This window comes from Olea europaea, chromosome 18 (assembly GCF_002742605.1).
Source record: "Olea europaea var. sylvestris chromosome 18, O_europaea_v1, whole genome shotgun sequence".
Lineage (NCBI taxonomy): Eukaryota > Viridiplantae > Streptophyta > Magnoliopsida > Lamiales > Oleaceae > Olea > Olea europaea.
This window is the reverse complement of record NC_036254.1, coordinates 8,611,027-8,626,101: the sequence shown is the minus strand read 5'-3', so window position 1 is coordinate 8,626,101 and position 15,075 is coordinate 8,611,027. Positions and strand designations below refer to the sequence as shown.

At 35.8% G+C, this 15,075-nt stretch overlaps 2 protein-coding genes across 5 annotated transcripts; one reads left to right on the top strand and one right to left on the bottom strand.

The window, feature by feature from the left end:
• Positions 1-2,174: 2,174 nt before the first annotated feature.
• Positions 2,175-6,054, bottom strand: LOC111366697 (protein FAR1-RELATED SEQUENCE 6-like). Its single transcript, XM_022987402.1, has 7 exons — positions 5,979-6,054; positions 4,116-4,492; positions 3,774-3,991; positions 2,903-2,984; positions 2,479-2,791; positions 2,334-2,422; positions 2,175-2,258 (listed from the first exon to the last, which is right to left on the bottom strand). Exons 1-7 carry the CDS (start codon positions 6,052-6,054, stop codon positions 2,175-2,177), a joined length of 1,239 nt encoding a protein of 412 aa, XP_022843170.1.
• Positions 6,055-7,841: 1,787 nt separating this feature from the next.
• On the top strand, positions 7,842-13,687 carry LOC111367384. 4 transcript variants are annotated; one of them, XM_022988228.1, is made up of 6 exons: positions 7,842-8,787; positions 9,275-10,373; positions 10,838-10,919; positions 12,328-12,382; positions 12,922-13,060; positions 13,244-13,687. In XM_022988228.1, the coding sequence occupies exons 2-6, from the start codon at positions 10,191-10,193 to the stop codon at positions 13,331-13,333; spliced, it is 549 nt and encodes a 182-aa protein (XP_022843996.1). In that variant the 5' UTR covers positions 7,842-8,787; positions 9,275-10,190; the 3' UTR covers positions 13,334-13,687. The 4 variants fall into 4 exon arrangements, with proteins under 4 accessions (XP_022843996.1, XP_022843997.1, XP_022843994.1 ...); XM_022988229.1 differs by having other exon boundaries at positions 7,842-9,352; positions 10,169-10,373; XM_022988227.1 differs by having other exon boundaries at positions 7,843-8,787; positions 10,169-10,373.
• Positions 13,688-15,075: the final 1,388 nt, after the last annotated feature.

Genomic DNA, 15,075 nt, shown 5'->3' with positions numbered 1-15,075 from the left:
ATATAGTGAGATTGTGAGAAATGAGAATTGGATGAATTGAAATTGTAACTAATAAACTGTAAAAATTGAATTGATATTGTATATTTTACAGCACAAGAGAATAAAAACTTGATAATTGATATAATAAAAGAGAGTTGAGAGAGTTGGAGACTTGGAGTAGCAATTCATATGGAAAAAAATAAAGGAGGAAAGGGGTATTTATAGTAGAAGGGGGGAAAAAAATTAAAAAATAATAATTTCAATGACTGTTTTGGTCACTTTAAATTTGTGCTAACGACGAGCCACGAGCCAGGCTCGTGGCTTGTTCAACGAGCCCACGAACGGCTCGCCTCCCGACGAGGCCCGCTCAGCTCGTGCTCGGGCTCGTGATTTCACGAGCCCGAGCCGCCCACGAGCCTCTTTTTCACGAGTCGAGCCAGTTCGGCCCAATTGACATCCCTAATAAGATGATAACGTCTCTGTCTTTCTTATGATTTTCAATCTGAACCAAACTACTGAGAACACCTGCATATGGCCGGTCCCGAGAAGGTCATGGAAGGACAAAAAGTTCCACTTTGGTAAATGAAAAGATGCCCATGCTCGACATTACAAAACTTTATACAGTGGCCTTTTTCAAGGTCTTCGGTCACTTGTTTGGATGGTGGGTGATCACTATATGAGAAACAATGTCATCAAATAATAGCTTCAGTAGACTAATATAGGCTGCGGCTAAACCAAACAAGAAAAACTGACTATTATGAAATGTCCAATTATGTGGTTGATTATTATGATAATGTTCCAAAAATTCAAATTATTATAATTGTAGAACGTCTTGTTTCATATTTAGATTTCATTAAAACATAACTAAAGATAGATGGGAGGAAAAATATAATTCAGAAGCAAAATCCAAGTTCAAGAAGTCACAAGTTTGTGCAAATAACCAAAGCTATTCCTCTAGGAAACCAATTAAAAAATATCAGGAAAAAAATGAGAATAAGGGGAATAAATTGCACTTATAGACGTTACCATCGAATTTGAAACCAAGCTATAGCTCAGACCCACAATTTCAAATAAGCAACACGTCATGTAAATTAATTTGCTCAACAAAATCGCCCCCAGGGCACATCTCCAAGTGGTAAAAGGGGAGGGTGGAGAAATCCAGTTTTGCTTGAGGCTGCTGCCGTGCCAAGGGCTCGAAGTCTGAAATAATAATTTTTTGGCTCTTGGGTAAGTGCAAGTGTACAAGCAGTCTTCCACTCTGTACTCTTGGAGGCATAACCTGCGATTTACCTCGCTCACGATGCTCCAGGGCAGGGGCAGTGGGGGACCCTTAAGGTTGGGGTTCAACCTTTAATTTGCTCAACAAAATCTCGTCCCATTTAATACAAAAACTAATCAAACATAGATACTGGAAGAAAGTAGCAAGAACAAGGATCCAAAACCCTGCCAATTGAAAAAAATGTTTGCCATTGCTACAAGAAGACAGATGCCACAGTCCCTATAGTGAGCTCCTTTGCGAGACTGCGATTCTTCCTGAAGGAAGTAGCTTCATTGCTGCACAAGCAACGAAAAATTAGCTAAATCAACAAAATGAGAATACAATATATATACACTCTAGCATACTACCAAACTTCCGCAAGTGGTCATTTATTAGCTACTTTTAAAGCAAATGAGTGGCTGCAGAGAGTAGTCACTATTGGGGTCACTAATCAGTGTTCAGTGATTGTACCTACCTATTATGTTGAAGATCTGAAGTTGAAAATCATTGTCTTTCATCGATAATGAATTATGTAATTGGAGGAATTTTCTCCTGACTCTTCACTTCTCTAGGGATTATATTCAACTGGTAAATGCATTAAACTGGATCAAAACTCATTGCCACCTTGATGCCTTTCTTCTGGATAGTAGTAAGGATGTGCATGAAATACGACATTAATCTATGCACACAAATTATGGATAAAAAAAGGAACGTGGTTTAATATAAATGCGTACCTTGAGAATTGAATGTTGGATGGGTCGACGATGGATGGATCAGTGTAGAAATTGGTAATTGTTGTGGAAACATTTAGCTTTCATGGTAACCCTACATCAAAATAAGAAAGCACAAATGACACAACAAACATACGAACGGGATAAATTAAAGTTACTAACCAACAAGAGCTGCGAGTAGGAGAACGAATGGGCATCGACGATTCTTATTGTTGATGAGCCTGAATGGACAATGCACCATCTAGTGGACAAGTACGCCTTGCAGTTGGTCTTTTGCCTTTCGATGGAGCCTACATGTACAGTCCAAAAAATGAGATATAATGTTAGGAATCCGTTTCACTTGAGAAGGTAACACGTGAACTTACCGTTGGCTTCTTTGACGTCAACTCTAATGAGCCCTTTCTCCGAAATCTTTTAGGTGCACCATTCTTGTTCACTGTGTTAGGGTCCAATACTGTGCAATTTACATTTTTTGCCAACTTATGTTGTTCGATGACACTTGAGTAGTACGTTGGAGTAGAACATTGCTTCCGCTGACTGATCTCGAACTCATAAGTTCCTTCTCTTGAACTCCTATCCATTCCATTATCGCATAGGTCTGACCTTCATCTTCTGCAGCTAGATTTGCAATGGTAGCGAAAGCCTGACACATTCTATCGTAACGCAACTGTCCAGGAGTGCTGACCAACCCACTATAGTTAACAGCAACCCTGGTATGTGCTCTACTAACATCCCTCCTCCATCTTCGAAGTACATACCTGTCTGGGAGTACACGAACGTCATTACAGATAAGTACCACGATTGCATGCCTGCAAATAATTCCCTGAAACTCAAACAAGTGACAAGTGCAGACAATGTCATAGTTCTCCCTATTAAATAACACTACGAATCTTTTTCTTTTTTATCGATCCCCGCATAGTACATTGTCGCATACCTCGTAGGTCATCCTCGGACAAACATCCGCGGTAGATATGATGTCATAATATACCTTTCCTATGAACTCTGCTTGCACTTCCCTGAATTTTGAAATTGTGTATACTGCCTGAAATTGCTGCTAAATTTCATACGTCGTTGCACACTGAACCATTTGCAAAAATTTCTTGAAATCAGTTTGGAACTCCTTTTCCACCTTGTTTCGGAGTGCATGTTCATACTATTCCACAAATTACTTCAGCGATATTTTCAAGTGCACATATCCATCAAGAAAGCCATTCATACTCTCAGATCGTTGTGTTGTTGACATTTCGGCCCAAAACGATGTTTTTAGAAAGCAAGGAACCCATTGACCTAAATTTTTCTAAAGACCTGACAACCATTCACTATCTTGCAACTCATATTTATCTATCATTATTTTCCAACCGGCCTTGAATTCTTCAACATTCTGCGAATCATACACTAATACGTGTATAGCCGAAAATATCGATCCCTTGTCCACATGGTAATCAAACTTCTTTGGCAATTTCTTTAGAATGTGACATAAATATCATCTGTGCTTCATATGAGGGAAAACTATTTGTATTGCATTTTGCATGGCCCTGTCTTGATCAGTTATTATTCCTTTTAGCGCTTGACCCTGCATGCACTTAAGCCATGACCTAAATAGCTAAACAAAAGTATCTGTGTTCTCATTTGATAACAAACCACAACCAAAAAGTGTTGATTGTCCATGGTAATTTATGCCAACTAATGGGGCAAACGGCATGTCGTATTTATTAGTGAGGTGCGTTATATCAAACGTGACAACGTCCCCGAACTCCTTATATGCTTGACGACACCGATTGTCTGCCCAAAAAATATTTTTCAACCTTGAATCTTCGTCCAGATCAATACTGAAGTAAAATCCTGAGCACCCTGCTTGCATTTCTGAAAAGTAAGATTGTATTGCTACGGCATCTCCCTCCCCATGTTTTAACCGCCTCACTTTTTCAATATAGTTCCTATAGTCCTTTTCCACACAAGTAAGATTCTCATAACCTCCCGCTTCAACAACTGCAGAGTTGAAACTTTTTGTGCAACGGAATCCCTGCCAGGTCATTCACTTCAATCTTCCTTTTCACATGTGCACTTATTTCTCGGTTGCATCTATACAACCTTGATTTCGAAGGACCTGTCTTATGGTTGTGGTCAAGGTGTACTGTTCTAATTACCCATAAACCATGATAATCAAAAGTTGCAGAGATCCTGGCTTTACAATCTGTCTGCATTGTTGGTTGTGGCTTCAAAGAGCCGCTCGTAGAACTGTTTCGTCGTCCTTCACAACTACATGTCAACGTCACATATTGCAAAACTCCATTGTCATCTTTCTTCGAATTCCTTTTCCTGACTCGGAAACCATCCTCAAATGCATATCTCCCATAGAAATCGTAAACTTCATTTTCGTCCTTGAACTTCATACCAACCTCAGGCACAATCACACCATCTCCTCCTCTCGTTTCATCCACACATACACTCATATTGTCTTCCACATTCACATGCTCCAATTCTACTCTGACATCATCTTCCACTGCTTCTATAATTTCACAGCCTGCGTCAAAATTAAATTTTCCATTCAAAAACCAATAACCCCAAAGTTGTTCCAAAAATGCAAATTATGAAAAAAATGTACACTTTCATTATTGCATCAAAAAATGTAATAATAAATAATTTTCCATTTTTCCAACTTTAAGGTACCATGGTGAATAGTATGAAAACCCTTGGCTACAAATTAATTTGGTCAGGATTCAACATTAGCAAGTATGCTTTTTTATCTTCTTCATGCCAACATTATCTACGGTATTCATTGAGAATGCAAGGGATATAATATCGAATTTCATGACAAATATCTTCACATACTCGTTTTTTTTCCCTTCTTCGTGCCAACATTAGCTACGGTTTTCATCGGGAATGCAAGAGATTTAACATTAGCAATTGATAATATCGAATTTCATGATAAATATCTTCACAATAATTGTCTTCCACATTCGCATTTTCCAATTCCGATCTTGTGACATCTTCCATTGCTTCCATAATTTCACAGACTGGGTCAAAATGAAATGTCCCATTCAAAAAGCAATAATCTTAGAGTTTTAAATAACAATAGATTATGAAGGGTTAAGTCTACTCAAAGTTGTAAGTATACCTTCATTTTTGCATCAAAAAATTTAATAATAATCGATATTTCATTTTTCTTATTTTTTAACGTTCGTGGATGATAAGTTATCATTTGGTTACAAATTAATGCATTCGGGATTTAACATTGATAAAATGAAGGTTTAACATTACTGCAAGGGATTTAACATAGATAAAATGAGGGATTCAGGATTACTGCAAGTGATTTAACATTAGCAAATAATAATATCCAAGTTAATGACACATATGTTCACATACTCTAGATTTTTTCTTATTACCAATGGTTGTTGAATGAGAGATACAGTGTTGGGTAGATGAAATGGTAGTCTTCAAACAATGTTCAATTCTTCTGTTAATTATTGTGCCTTACGCTGGTCTCCAAACGTCAATCGCAATCGCAATCGTTGCCTTCTTCTGCTAAATTGGTTGTATTGTTGGGGAAAATGATGGCATGCATCTATAAAAGGTGGGCTCAAGTTGGATGGGTATGCTGTCGCTGGAAGGTGAGTCTCTGACGATGTAGTGTAATGTCGACCAAAAATTTTGGGTGGTTTTGTAGATACAATGTTTTGTAAATGCCGAAGTAAAGCTGGATGCTGTCGCTAGGAAGGTTAGTTTTCGACGAAGTCGTATAGATTTGTTAGGAGAGGAGAGCTTTTTCGCGCAATGTTAGTCGTGGTCGTCCTTCTCAACGGGGTGTATGAAGAGAGCTTTTCCATTTTGCCGCCCTTTTTTAAGTTGATGTAGCAAAGTCAATTATTGTGGTCCTGTCTTTGTTGCTTTTTCGTTTAATTTTTTTAATTTATTTATTTATTTATTTTGGGTTTTTCTCCCTTTCCAGCTCACATTGTAAGCCACCATTGTAAAGAACCATTGTAAAAGTAGTCTTTTCCAAAACCAACCAATCACTGTTGAGTTCTTTGTCAGTTGTGCCTTTTGTCTCTCATGACCAGGTGGCCATCCATAATCCGAAGCCATATGACAATATTGCGTTGATAAATGTTATGTAAATCTCTTTCGTCCCTTTACCATATTTATTTTCACCAGACCAATTTTGTTTATGTTTTGTTAAGCCTTCAAAGTTTATAAGTGGGTAAAACATCGTTTATAATAGTTGTGCAATGTTGGTGATGATGCAATGGTGGTGGTAGAGTGGTGGCATCAGTAGTGATGCCGGTGGTGGTGACCATTTATATGTTTAACTATGACATTCCATGACTAAGTCTTTATTAATTGTTATCAGTTGTTACCAGGTTTGTCTGTGTTAATAGTGATATGTAGTTTCTCTGACTACATAATTGGCCTAATAGTTATCCATCGTGCTAAATTTTAAATTTGTCGAGCACATCCTCAGAAGAATTCCAATTAAAGAAATTGGGGATCTTTATGTTGATTGTTGGTGGAAGTGATGATGGCGGTGATGATTGTTGTCGTGGATTTAAGGTGAAGGTAATATTTATGGTCATAGGATTGAGTTGAAGGTGGTAGGCGGTGGTGTATTGGAGGTGATAGTGGTGCATTACGGTGCTAATCTGCGGTGTGTGCGAATTTGTTCATGGTGATCCTTTGCGACCAAGTTTATGTTAATTGTGATTGATTGTGATCAAATCTATGTTAATTGTGATCATATGTGGCTAAATTAACAGTGAACTGCATACAATCACGATTTAGACTAACTCAATCACAAATAGTCACACTGAAAATAAATTGATCGCAGTTAATCACATATAACACATGTTTGAACACAAACAATGCATCACTATTGTCACCACGTAGTACAAAGAGAGACAGCGAATGTTGAAATGAGTAAATGCATCATTATGTGCTTGGCAATGAAGATCATCCCACTACAACCACAATCCCACTTTCTAAACATTTACATTGGATTACCCCATCCCATCCCATCCCACCCCACCCCCACTGCAAACCCTTTCCCTTATAAAATATATTCTTCCAACAAACAGTTTTTGATGCCATTTACTTGAATGAACTTCGACAGATTAGATTAACCACACCCCATCCTCACCTCAACCATATATTCTCTATAAAAACGTCTTCTTACAACAAACATTTTTTGATGCCATTTACTAAAAAAAAAAAAAAAGGAAAAAAAAACTCTGGCAGAATCATAAGCAGCAGTAGAAATTTCCTCAACTCCTTGGTAATAATTTTTGTGTTTTTTGGTAATGAGTTTTGTCTACGAATAGACACCATTCTTGCTAGTGTATTGCTTAAAGATTCTGTCACTATAATTTCCTTTAGTGAGATTTTATGTTGGAAATTTTCAGCCCCAATGACAGTGCTTGACTTTACTTCGGGATTTGACAGGGAGGAGGGATGAAAGTGGGTTTGATAGTGTTGGTGACAGTGGCATTTGAGATGGAGGACGCATAGTGATGGGAGGATAGTCACTCTATAGTTAGAAATGGAGAGCGATTCGTTGACGATGGGTAGTGGGTGATAAGTGGTGATGTGGAGATAGAGTGTCTATTTTTTGGGTAAAGACTATTGTGGCAAAAAATATGGGTTGGGAGGTGGAAATATGTGATAGTGAGGGTGCACGGTTGTATATATTATATATCATTAAATTTATTAATTTAAATTATCATTTATCACCTGATTTATGAAATTATTTTGTAAAATTGTTATTTATGAAATGTGCTTATTATAGTGCAGTAGTTGTGTATTGTTCCTCAATCTCTTATATATGAATTTTTCTCAAAATATATCCTTACAGCCCATTTCAATCCTACCACAAACTGTAATCCAGTGCTCACAACTCAAACCCGCCCAACAGTCCCACTAACTGACTCTGCTCAAGGCCCGAACCAAATACCCGGTCCAATCCTAGACACCCAACTTACGTCTCCAAAACCCTGATCTAATGGCCGCTCCTCTCGTCGGCAGCCACTATGACCAGAGCCGATCTGCCGCTGCATTCACTTGCCATCAACCTGCCTCCGATCAACCTACACCAGCCTTTTCCAACCCTAGATTGACCCTCACCGGCCACTTCCTGTGGCGCAGACGTCTCTTCCCATTCTCAACCCGTCTACAGCCACAACCACCGCAATTACTCACACACTATTTCTGCCACCTGCCTCGCCCATACCACCAGCCTCAAACAGTGCCGCCTCCTACCAGTTTCTTGCCGTATCCACCATGATTGCACCGCAAACACCACTTATCCAGCAGACCCACACCAACCGTTCCCCGTCGCCAACTCCGCTGCTCACCACCACCAATTCCCGTCGCCCGGCACCTCTTAACACCATTAGCCACCACACGCCGTTGCTTCATAGCCTTGCATAACCACCCCACCCAACCACCTGTCACCACGACAAGTCCAGAAATTCGCCTGCCGCCACCATCCTCCTCGTCTACCCAGATCGCCCAACTCAGTTCAGTACCAAACTTCGAGTCACAATCGCCACAGTCTGCCACCTCTACACTTTAAGGTCTGCTACACCTACAACACGGTCATTTGCGAGATCTTCACCCCGCACCACGCCATCTTAACCTGCTTCATAGTCCATTTCCACAGTGGCAACTCCAACTCGTGAGCCTATTTCAACTTCAGGTGCAATGCATATACTTCTTCTCAAGTATATACATCTACAGTTACCAGGCTGATTTCCTCTGCAGCAGAACACCGACAAATTCCAGTGCTCCCGTTACTTCCACTCGGCCCAAAATTTAGGATATAACATTGTAAGTAGAATAAATTTGGATGCCCTAATATTTAATGTGCTAGCCTCTACTATTATATGGCTTCTTTCTCTGTAGTTCCCTTTATTTGGTAATCCTGGGGGTTTCTTCCTTCCTCATTATCTATGTAGCAAAGGATATATCTCTTCTAATTGCTGCCAATCATCTTTCTTGAAGTGAGGTTATGAAAAGCAAAACAATTTAGGGAAAAAAGTTGCTTAAGTTATTTTGAGGAAGATTACATGACATTTTTGCCACTTGTCCTATTGTAATGTGAAAGTGAGGTACATTTCCTCGGCACTAGACAGGAGTACTGCTTCCATAAAAAAATTACACCGTTTTATTTTTATTTTTTGTTTCCAGAGAGGGTACGTATGGTATAAGTGAAAATTGAATTCTTTGGCCCTATGATCACTGGCTTGTGAATTGGTGATCCAAATGTTAGAATTAGAATCTGCAATAGTATTAAGGATTTTACTTGCTGTACCAGATTTTGCAAAAGTTCAAGAGGAAGATAAAATAACTTCTGATTCCCATTATCTTATCCAAAGTCGTTTCTTGTTAAAAGGTAAGTTGTCATTACTTTAGATAGAGCTTAACATGTAAATTGAAAAACCTAAATATGCATATCTTTGAAAGATGAATCTGGAAAAACAAAATTCGTCATCAAACTGATTTAGTATTCATTTTAATATATACTCCGTTCCATTTATATAAACGGGTTTTGTTTTCACATGAATTAAGAAATTTTATTTAATGTTATAGGAAAAGCAATTTTTGTCAAAAACTTTCTAGTCTACCCTTATTTATATTTGTACAATTTCATGATTGAGTGGGGAAAATTAGTTATAACTAGGCAAATTAAACAAAGGTATATTAGTAAACGAATAAAACAAAATATTCTCCATAGAGAAAAAGAATTATAAAATTGGGATAAGAAAATAAGGAAAGTCAGCCTATATAATTGGGATGGAAGGAGTAATAATTAATTATAACATGTTATGTCATATTTGCTTGACCAACTCAACACTTTTGATGTTTACCATTCAAAGTTTATTTGCTAATATTAACTTATTATCATATTTGAATATAACTAATATACCACACTCCCTAGTAAATCAACTGCACAGTAATTTCAATCTTCTAATATAAACTTTATTCTTTTAATTTCAATGGTGAATACAACAAATACAAAATTTAATGATGAAATTCATCAAGTTTGGCCAAATTTTTATCAGCATTTATATTAGTTGAGAAATATTCTGGATTGTTTCGACTTTCAATCCTCCCTGAAGATGTTGCAATTTATATATTGGGAATGGTCTATAATTGATTAATGAAGAGAGGTAACTGGAGATAAAACTCATTACAAGTCCTTTCCCAGTTCGATTTTGATGTAGTCTAAGATGGTGGAGTCATTAGCCACCATTTCGGAAGGACGATACATGTATATAAATGATACAAACAAGGGTCCACCTGATGCAATTGACATTCACCATATCATCATTTCAAGAAGCAGTGCGCTGGGTTACATTTTCTACATATTTATTCTGCTTTCAGCCACTTTCTGCTTTCTCCTTCTCCCACAGGTATGTTTATACAAATTCCTGTGCTCATATATCAATAGTAGTTACTTGTGCTTCGAGATTTTGTGTTACACTGTTATAAAGATTTATTGGCTTCTTTATCTATTGAAAAATATCCCCTGTTGTCTTCTACGAATAAATTCCTGTATTTTAATGATTCAATAACATTTGCTTCTTCATAATTAGTTTGCATAATTAAAGATACTTAAATACAAGAAACTAAAACAAGGAACAAGAAAGGAAAAACGGAAAATTGAAGTTTGTCTCAACCACTAACACTTAAATGAATATGCATATGTTTTCTGGATGTTTCTTTTGTTATATAACCGCCAACTGCCCAAGATAAATTCTGAGGATTTATACATTTTTCCTTTGAACTTTTTATGGGGGATGTCAAAACTGCACTTCATCTTCACTATTTTGTAATTATTTTGTCAAAACATGACAGGTGCCTATCATGATTGCAGGACCTGTCAATGGCCATTCTTTTTAGCTTTTCTTTAGCGGTGTGCCTTGTGAAATCATGGCAAGGGAAACAAGTTGAGAAAGGTGAGGATCTAGGAATTGTAGGATTTTGTCCAGGAAATATTCGAATTTACATAGATTTTTTTTTTTTTTTTTTGGCATAACTGGTCATATAAATTAATTGTGGGAATGGATTGCTGATATAGCCTGGAATCTGCAGTAGCCACCGATGGAGTTTTTTTAATATGCACGTTTGGATAATGTATCAACCTCAGATTATTAGTACTTTTCACTTTTCAGATTATTAGAACTTTGGAACTATACAAGTAAATCACATCTATAGGTAATTAGCTTTCGCGATGTTCTAATTTTGTTCCTGATATTCCTATTTCTACACAGTGACCCATTTTGTTTCAACTTGGTAGCAAGTTGTTCCAATTTGTAATTGACTGATAATTTAATTTACTCAACTGAAAAATCAAAATCAAAAGTTAAAAAACATGTTAGTTTATAGGATTTTCAGTGGTTTCTTTGCCACAAGAAGATTAACTGCAAGTTAGGACTTACAAATTGGACCGGTATGACTTCAGATTACAACTTGAGGGGCTATCTTGTTAAATTTGAACATCAGAGACAAAAGATATCTTTTGTAACTTAGGGACTATAGGATTATTGTAAGGGGACGTGTTAACGGTGGATAACCTTCGAATTAGGGGTTTTATAATACAAATTGGTGTTATATGTGTAGGAGGAATTGAGAGACGATTGACTGCTTGTTCCTTCATTGTGACGATGTCCGTTTGTTGTGAAACACTATTCTAACTTCTCAACACATGGATTGGTTGTTGCCGCGACGTATGGAAGATGTGTTAAAGGCATGGAGGAGAACATTTTGTAATAAGGATAGTAAACTTGTTTGGGACCCTATTTTGAGTTGCATCGTATGGCGTGTGTGTGGAGAAAGAGAGATAGTCGGTGTTTGAGACCCTATTCTGGGTTGCATCGTATGACTTGTGTATGGAGAGAGAGAAACAGTCGCTGTTTTAATGATCACACACGAACAACAGAGTAGATTAGAGAATTGTTTTGTTTGACATTATATACTTGGTTTAATGCTGTGGCTACTGCTCGTGTAGATGGATTGTCCAATTTTATATTGTTTCTTTTTCGTTTAAATTGATAATACACTTCTTGTGTATTATCTTTGATTAATAAAATATTTGATTTCCTATATTAAAAAAAAAAAAACTGTCGGATGATTGGCCCTTATCAAAGTAGAGTTATTTGTCTCGTTGCCCGCTATCCAAGTGTTTGAATCTTAATTGTTATGCGATATTTTTATCATTATGTTCTTTATAAGTGCACTGAGTACAATTTTGTTTGTGTAACGCAATCTTATGTGCTATTCACAAAGTACTCTCTCTCAGGAAAGAGTGGGAAAGGCAGTGGCATCTAATTTCTCAATATTGTGTTACATGTTTCTGTGTAACAGAGTCGGTTACGATTTTGCCTGCCTTTGGAGTTCAGCTTGAAACTACTTACAGAAGGTACCTTGTAATTTGTATAACATCATCATTCTTTTATTCTTTTCCAGCGATGCTTGTAATAATTATTTGAAATCATTTGAGCTTTATTTTTTTCCATGTTGCCATTTTATTTTGGGTGTGGATGGGGTTGCGTGAGCTCTTCAGTGTATTATGTTGTCAGTAAGAGTATATTATAAGATAGTGTTTTTTGGTCTTTGTAAAGACCAATTCACACTGTTACGTGCTATTTGGTTGTCACTTGGATTTGAGTATCCACCATTGACCTTAAGTTCTTTGCTATTGTAATCTGTGATTAGAAAAATAAGGTCTATTGTTCTTAGAGAGAATTTTTACAAAGTATCCATTATTTCCTCCCGCCAGGTGATTTTTTTTTTTTTTTTTAATGATCCAGAAGGAAATTTAAATTATTTGTCTTTCTTTTTCCTCCCCTGTAATTGTTATCCACGTTCTATTTGTTCAACTATAGATAGCATGACTAAGTTGGGTTCTATTTCCTACAACGCTAATCAGAGTATTTTTTAATGCCTTTTACAAATCAGTGGGAGAACAGTTCGCTGCTTTGTTCCTATAAGCAAGATCTTGAAACCTGTCTTAAATGAATGCGTGACCCCAGTTACTTGTTACTGGAGTTTGTCTCTTATTATACGTGAAGAAGAAGAACTCTTACTAGTTTTCAAGGTAAGGATGTTCCAAGTTTGAACTTTTGGGCAAAATAAAGCATATAAATTCAAAATATAAACATTGGATAGGTTATTTTATGCCTAATTAATTAAATCTAAAAAAAAAAAAAAGATAATCTATAGTTTTCATAATTTCGCATGTACCGTACCTTCATATTATACTGCTTGGCTTTGTTTCCAGGAATTACATCCTCCTATTACAATGTTAGTACCCATCTGGAAAGCTTTGTGTGCTGCCATCCTCATTGAAGAATTCTCAGACGTGCACTGAAATTAAGAACATGGATAATGCACTGGCAAGCTGTTCATATTGTATTTTCAGCATACCAGAAGGATTGTTGGTTAAAAATCAGAGGTCAAGAAGACATGCGGTCATTTTTCCCTTCAGACGAGGTAACTGTTATATACGTGGAATGAGTACTTCTCACTAAAGAAATACTGTCATTAACTAGAGTGATTCGGATGTTTCAAATTGAATTTATTTTTTGAAATCATAGGACTTGTGATACACTTGATACTTGTGCCTAATTTTTGAAAATTAATACAACATTTGAAGAAAATTATGTGCTTAACCTTGGCTTTTTTACGTGCTTACAGTTGATTGGAGAATATGTTTATTTGCATTCATTTAATTATGTATTCTTTGGTATTTGAATTGGTTACATTTTTGAAGTTCTGTAAATTTTGATTAAAAAAATATATGACATGGAATATTATGTCAATAAAGGGGGAGAACAGAGACAGATTGTTCATTAGTTTTGATGCAATGCCAATATTAAATGAAAATGCATATTTGGTACGATAGCAGCAGAATTTATTTTTCCTTGTGAGGTGGAGTTTCTCTTGTAATCTGAAATATTAAAAGCACGATACTATAACAAACAATGATATGCATAACACAAATAGCAATGATAAGTTCGACTGGATCTAGAAGTTCAAATGCTTGTAAATATGTCACATACATGCTGATTTTTCACAATTTTCATGTACACTTATGTGGTCAAATTAAGAAGTTGAAACTTACTAACGTGAATAGCCAAAAAAAACTTATTAATATTATTGCACAAAGTTTTGAAACAAAATAAAATATGAATAATATTGCCTTAAGATTCAGAAAAATAATTCTAAATTGTTTACCAATTGCAATAGTTTTTATTCAGTATGGTTTAAATGTAGGAGTTGTAATCAAGATGGTAGTTGTTTATTGGTTGTTTTATTTATAATCAATTACTTAAAATAGACTGGCATATCAACAATTTTAGCAATTTTATTTTTATAAAATATTTAGCAATTTGGGATGTCATTAATTGTGGGTGGACATGTTAACTGTTCTTGAAGTGTTTCAGTTAAAAAAAAATAAAAATTAGAGAGATTAAGTAACGAAATTTATCTGTATCATATTTAGGGAAAAATTCACATACAACCAAGGAAAAAATAATTATTCATGAATTATTACATGATATTTTATATACTATAAATACTAGATATTATATAAGAATAAATCAAATTTGTTGTAAAATAATGAGATAATTATTGATGATTATTTTGTATTATCATGATACATAAATATGTCTTATCTTATCTAGAAGATCAATTTCATTCCTAATGTAACTCTTATGTTGAACCTTATAAATATAGGACATTGATTTTTAATAATATACATTTGAGTTTTGACTGTGATATTCTCCTCTCCTTTTTTTTTTCTCTTTTCATAACAAAAATTACTCTCCCGTAATCTCTCTGATTTTTTTTTTTTTTTTTTTTAACTGAAACACTTCAATAGCAGTTAACATGTCCACAATTAATGACATCCCAAATTGCTAAGTATTTTATAAAAATAAAATTGCTAAAATTGTTGATATGCCAGTCTATTTTAAGTAATTGATTATAAATAAAACCAATAAACAACTACCATCTTGATTACAACTCTTACATTTAAACCATACTGAATAAAAACTATTGCAATTGGTAAACAATTTAGAATTATTTTTCTGAATCTTAAGGCAATATTAT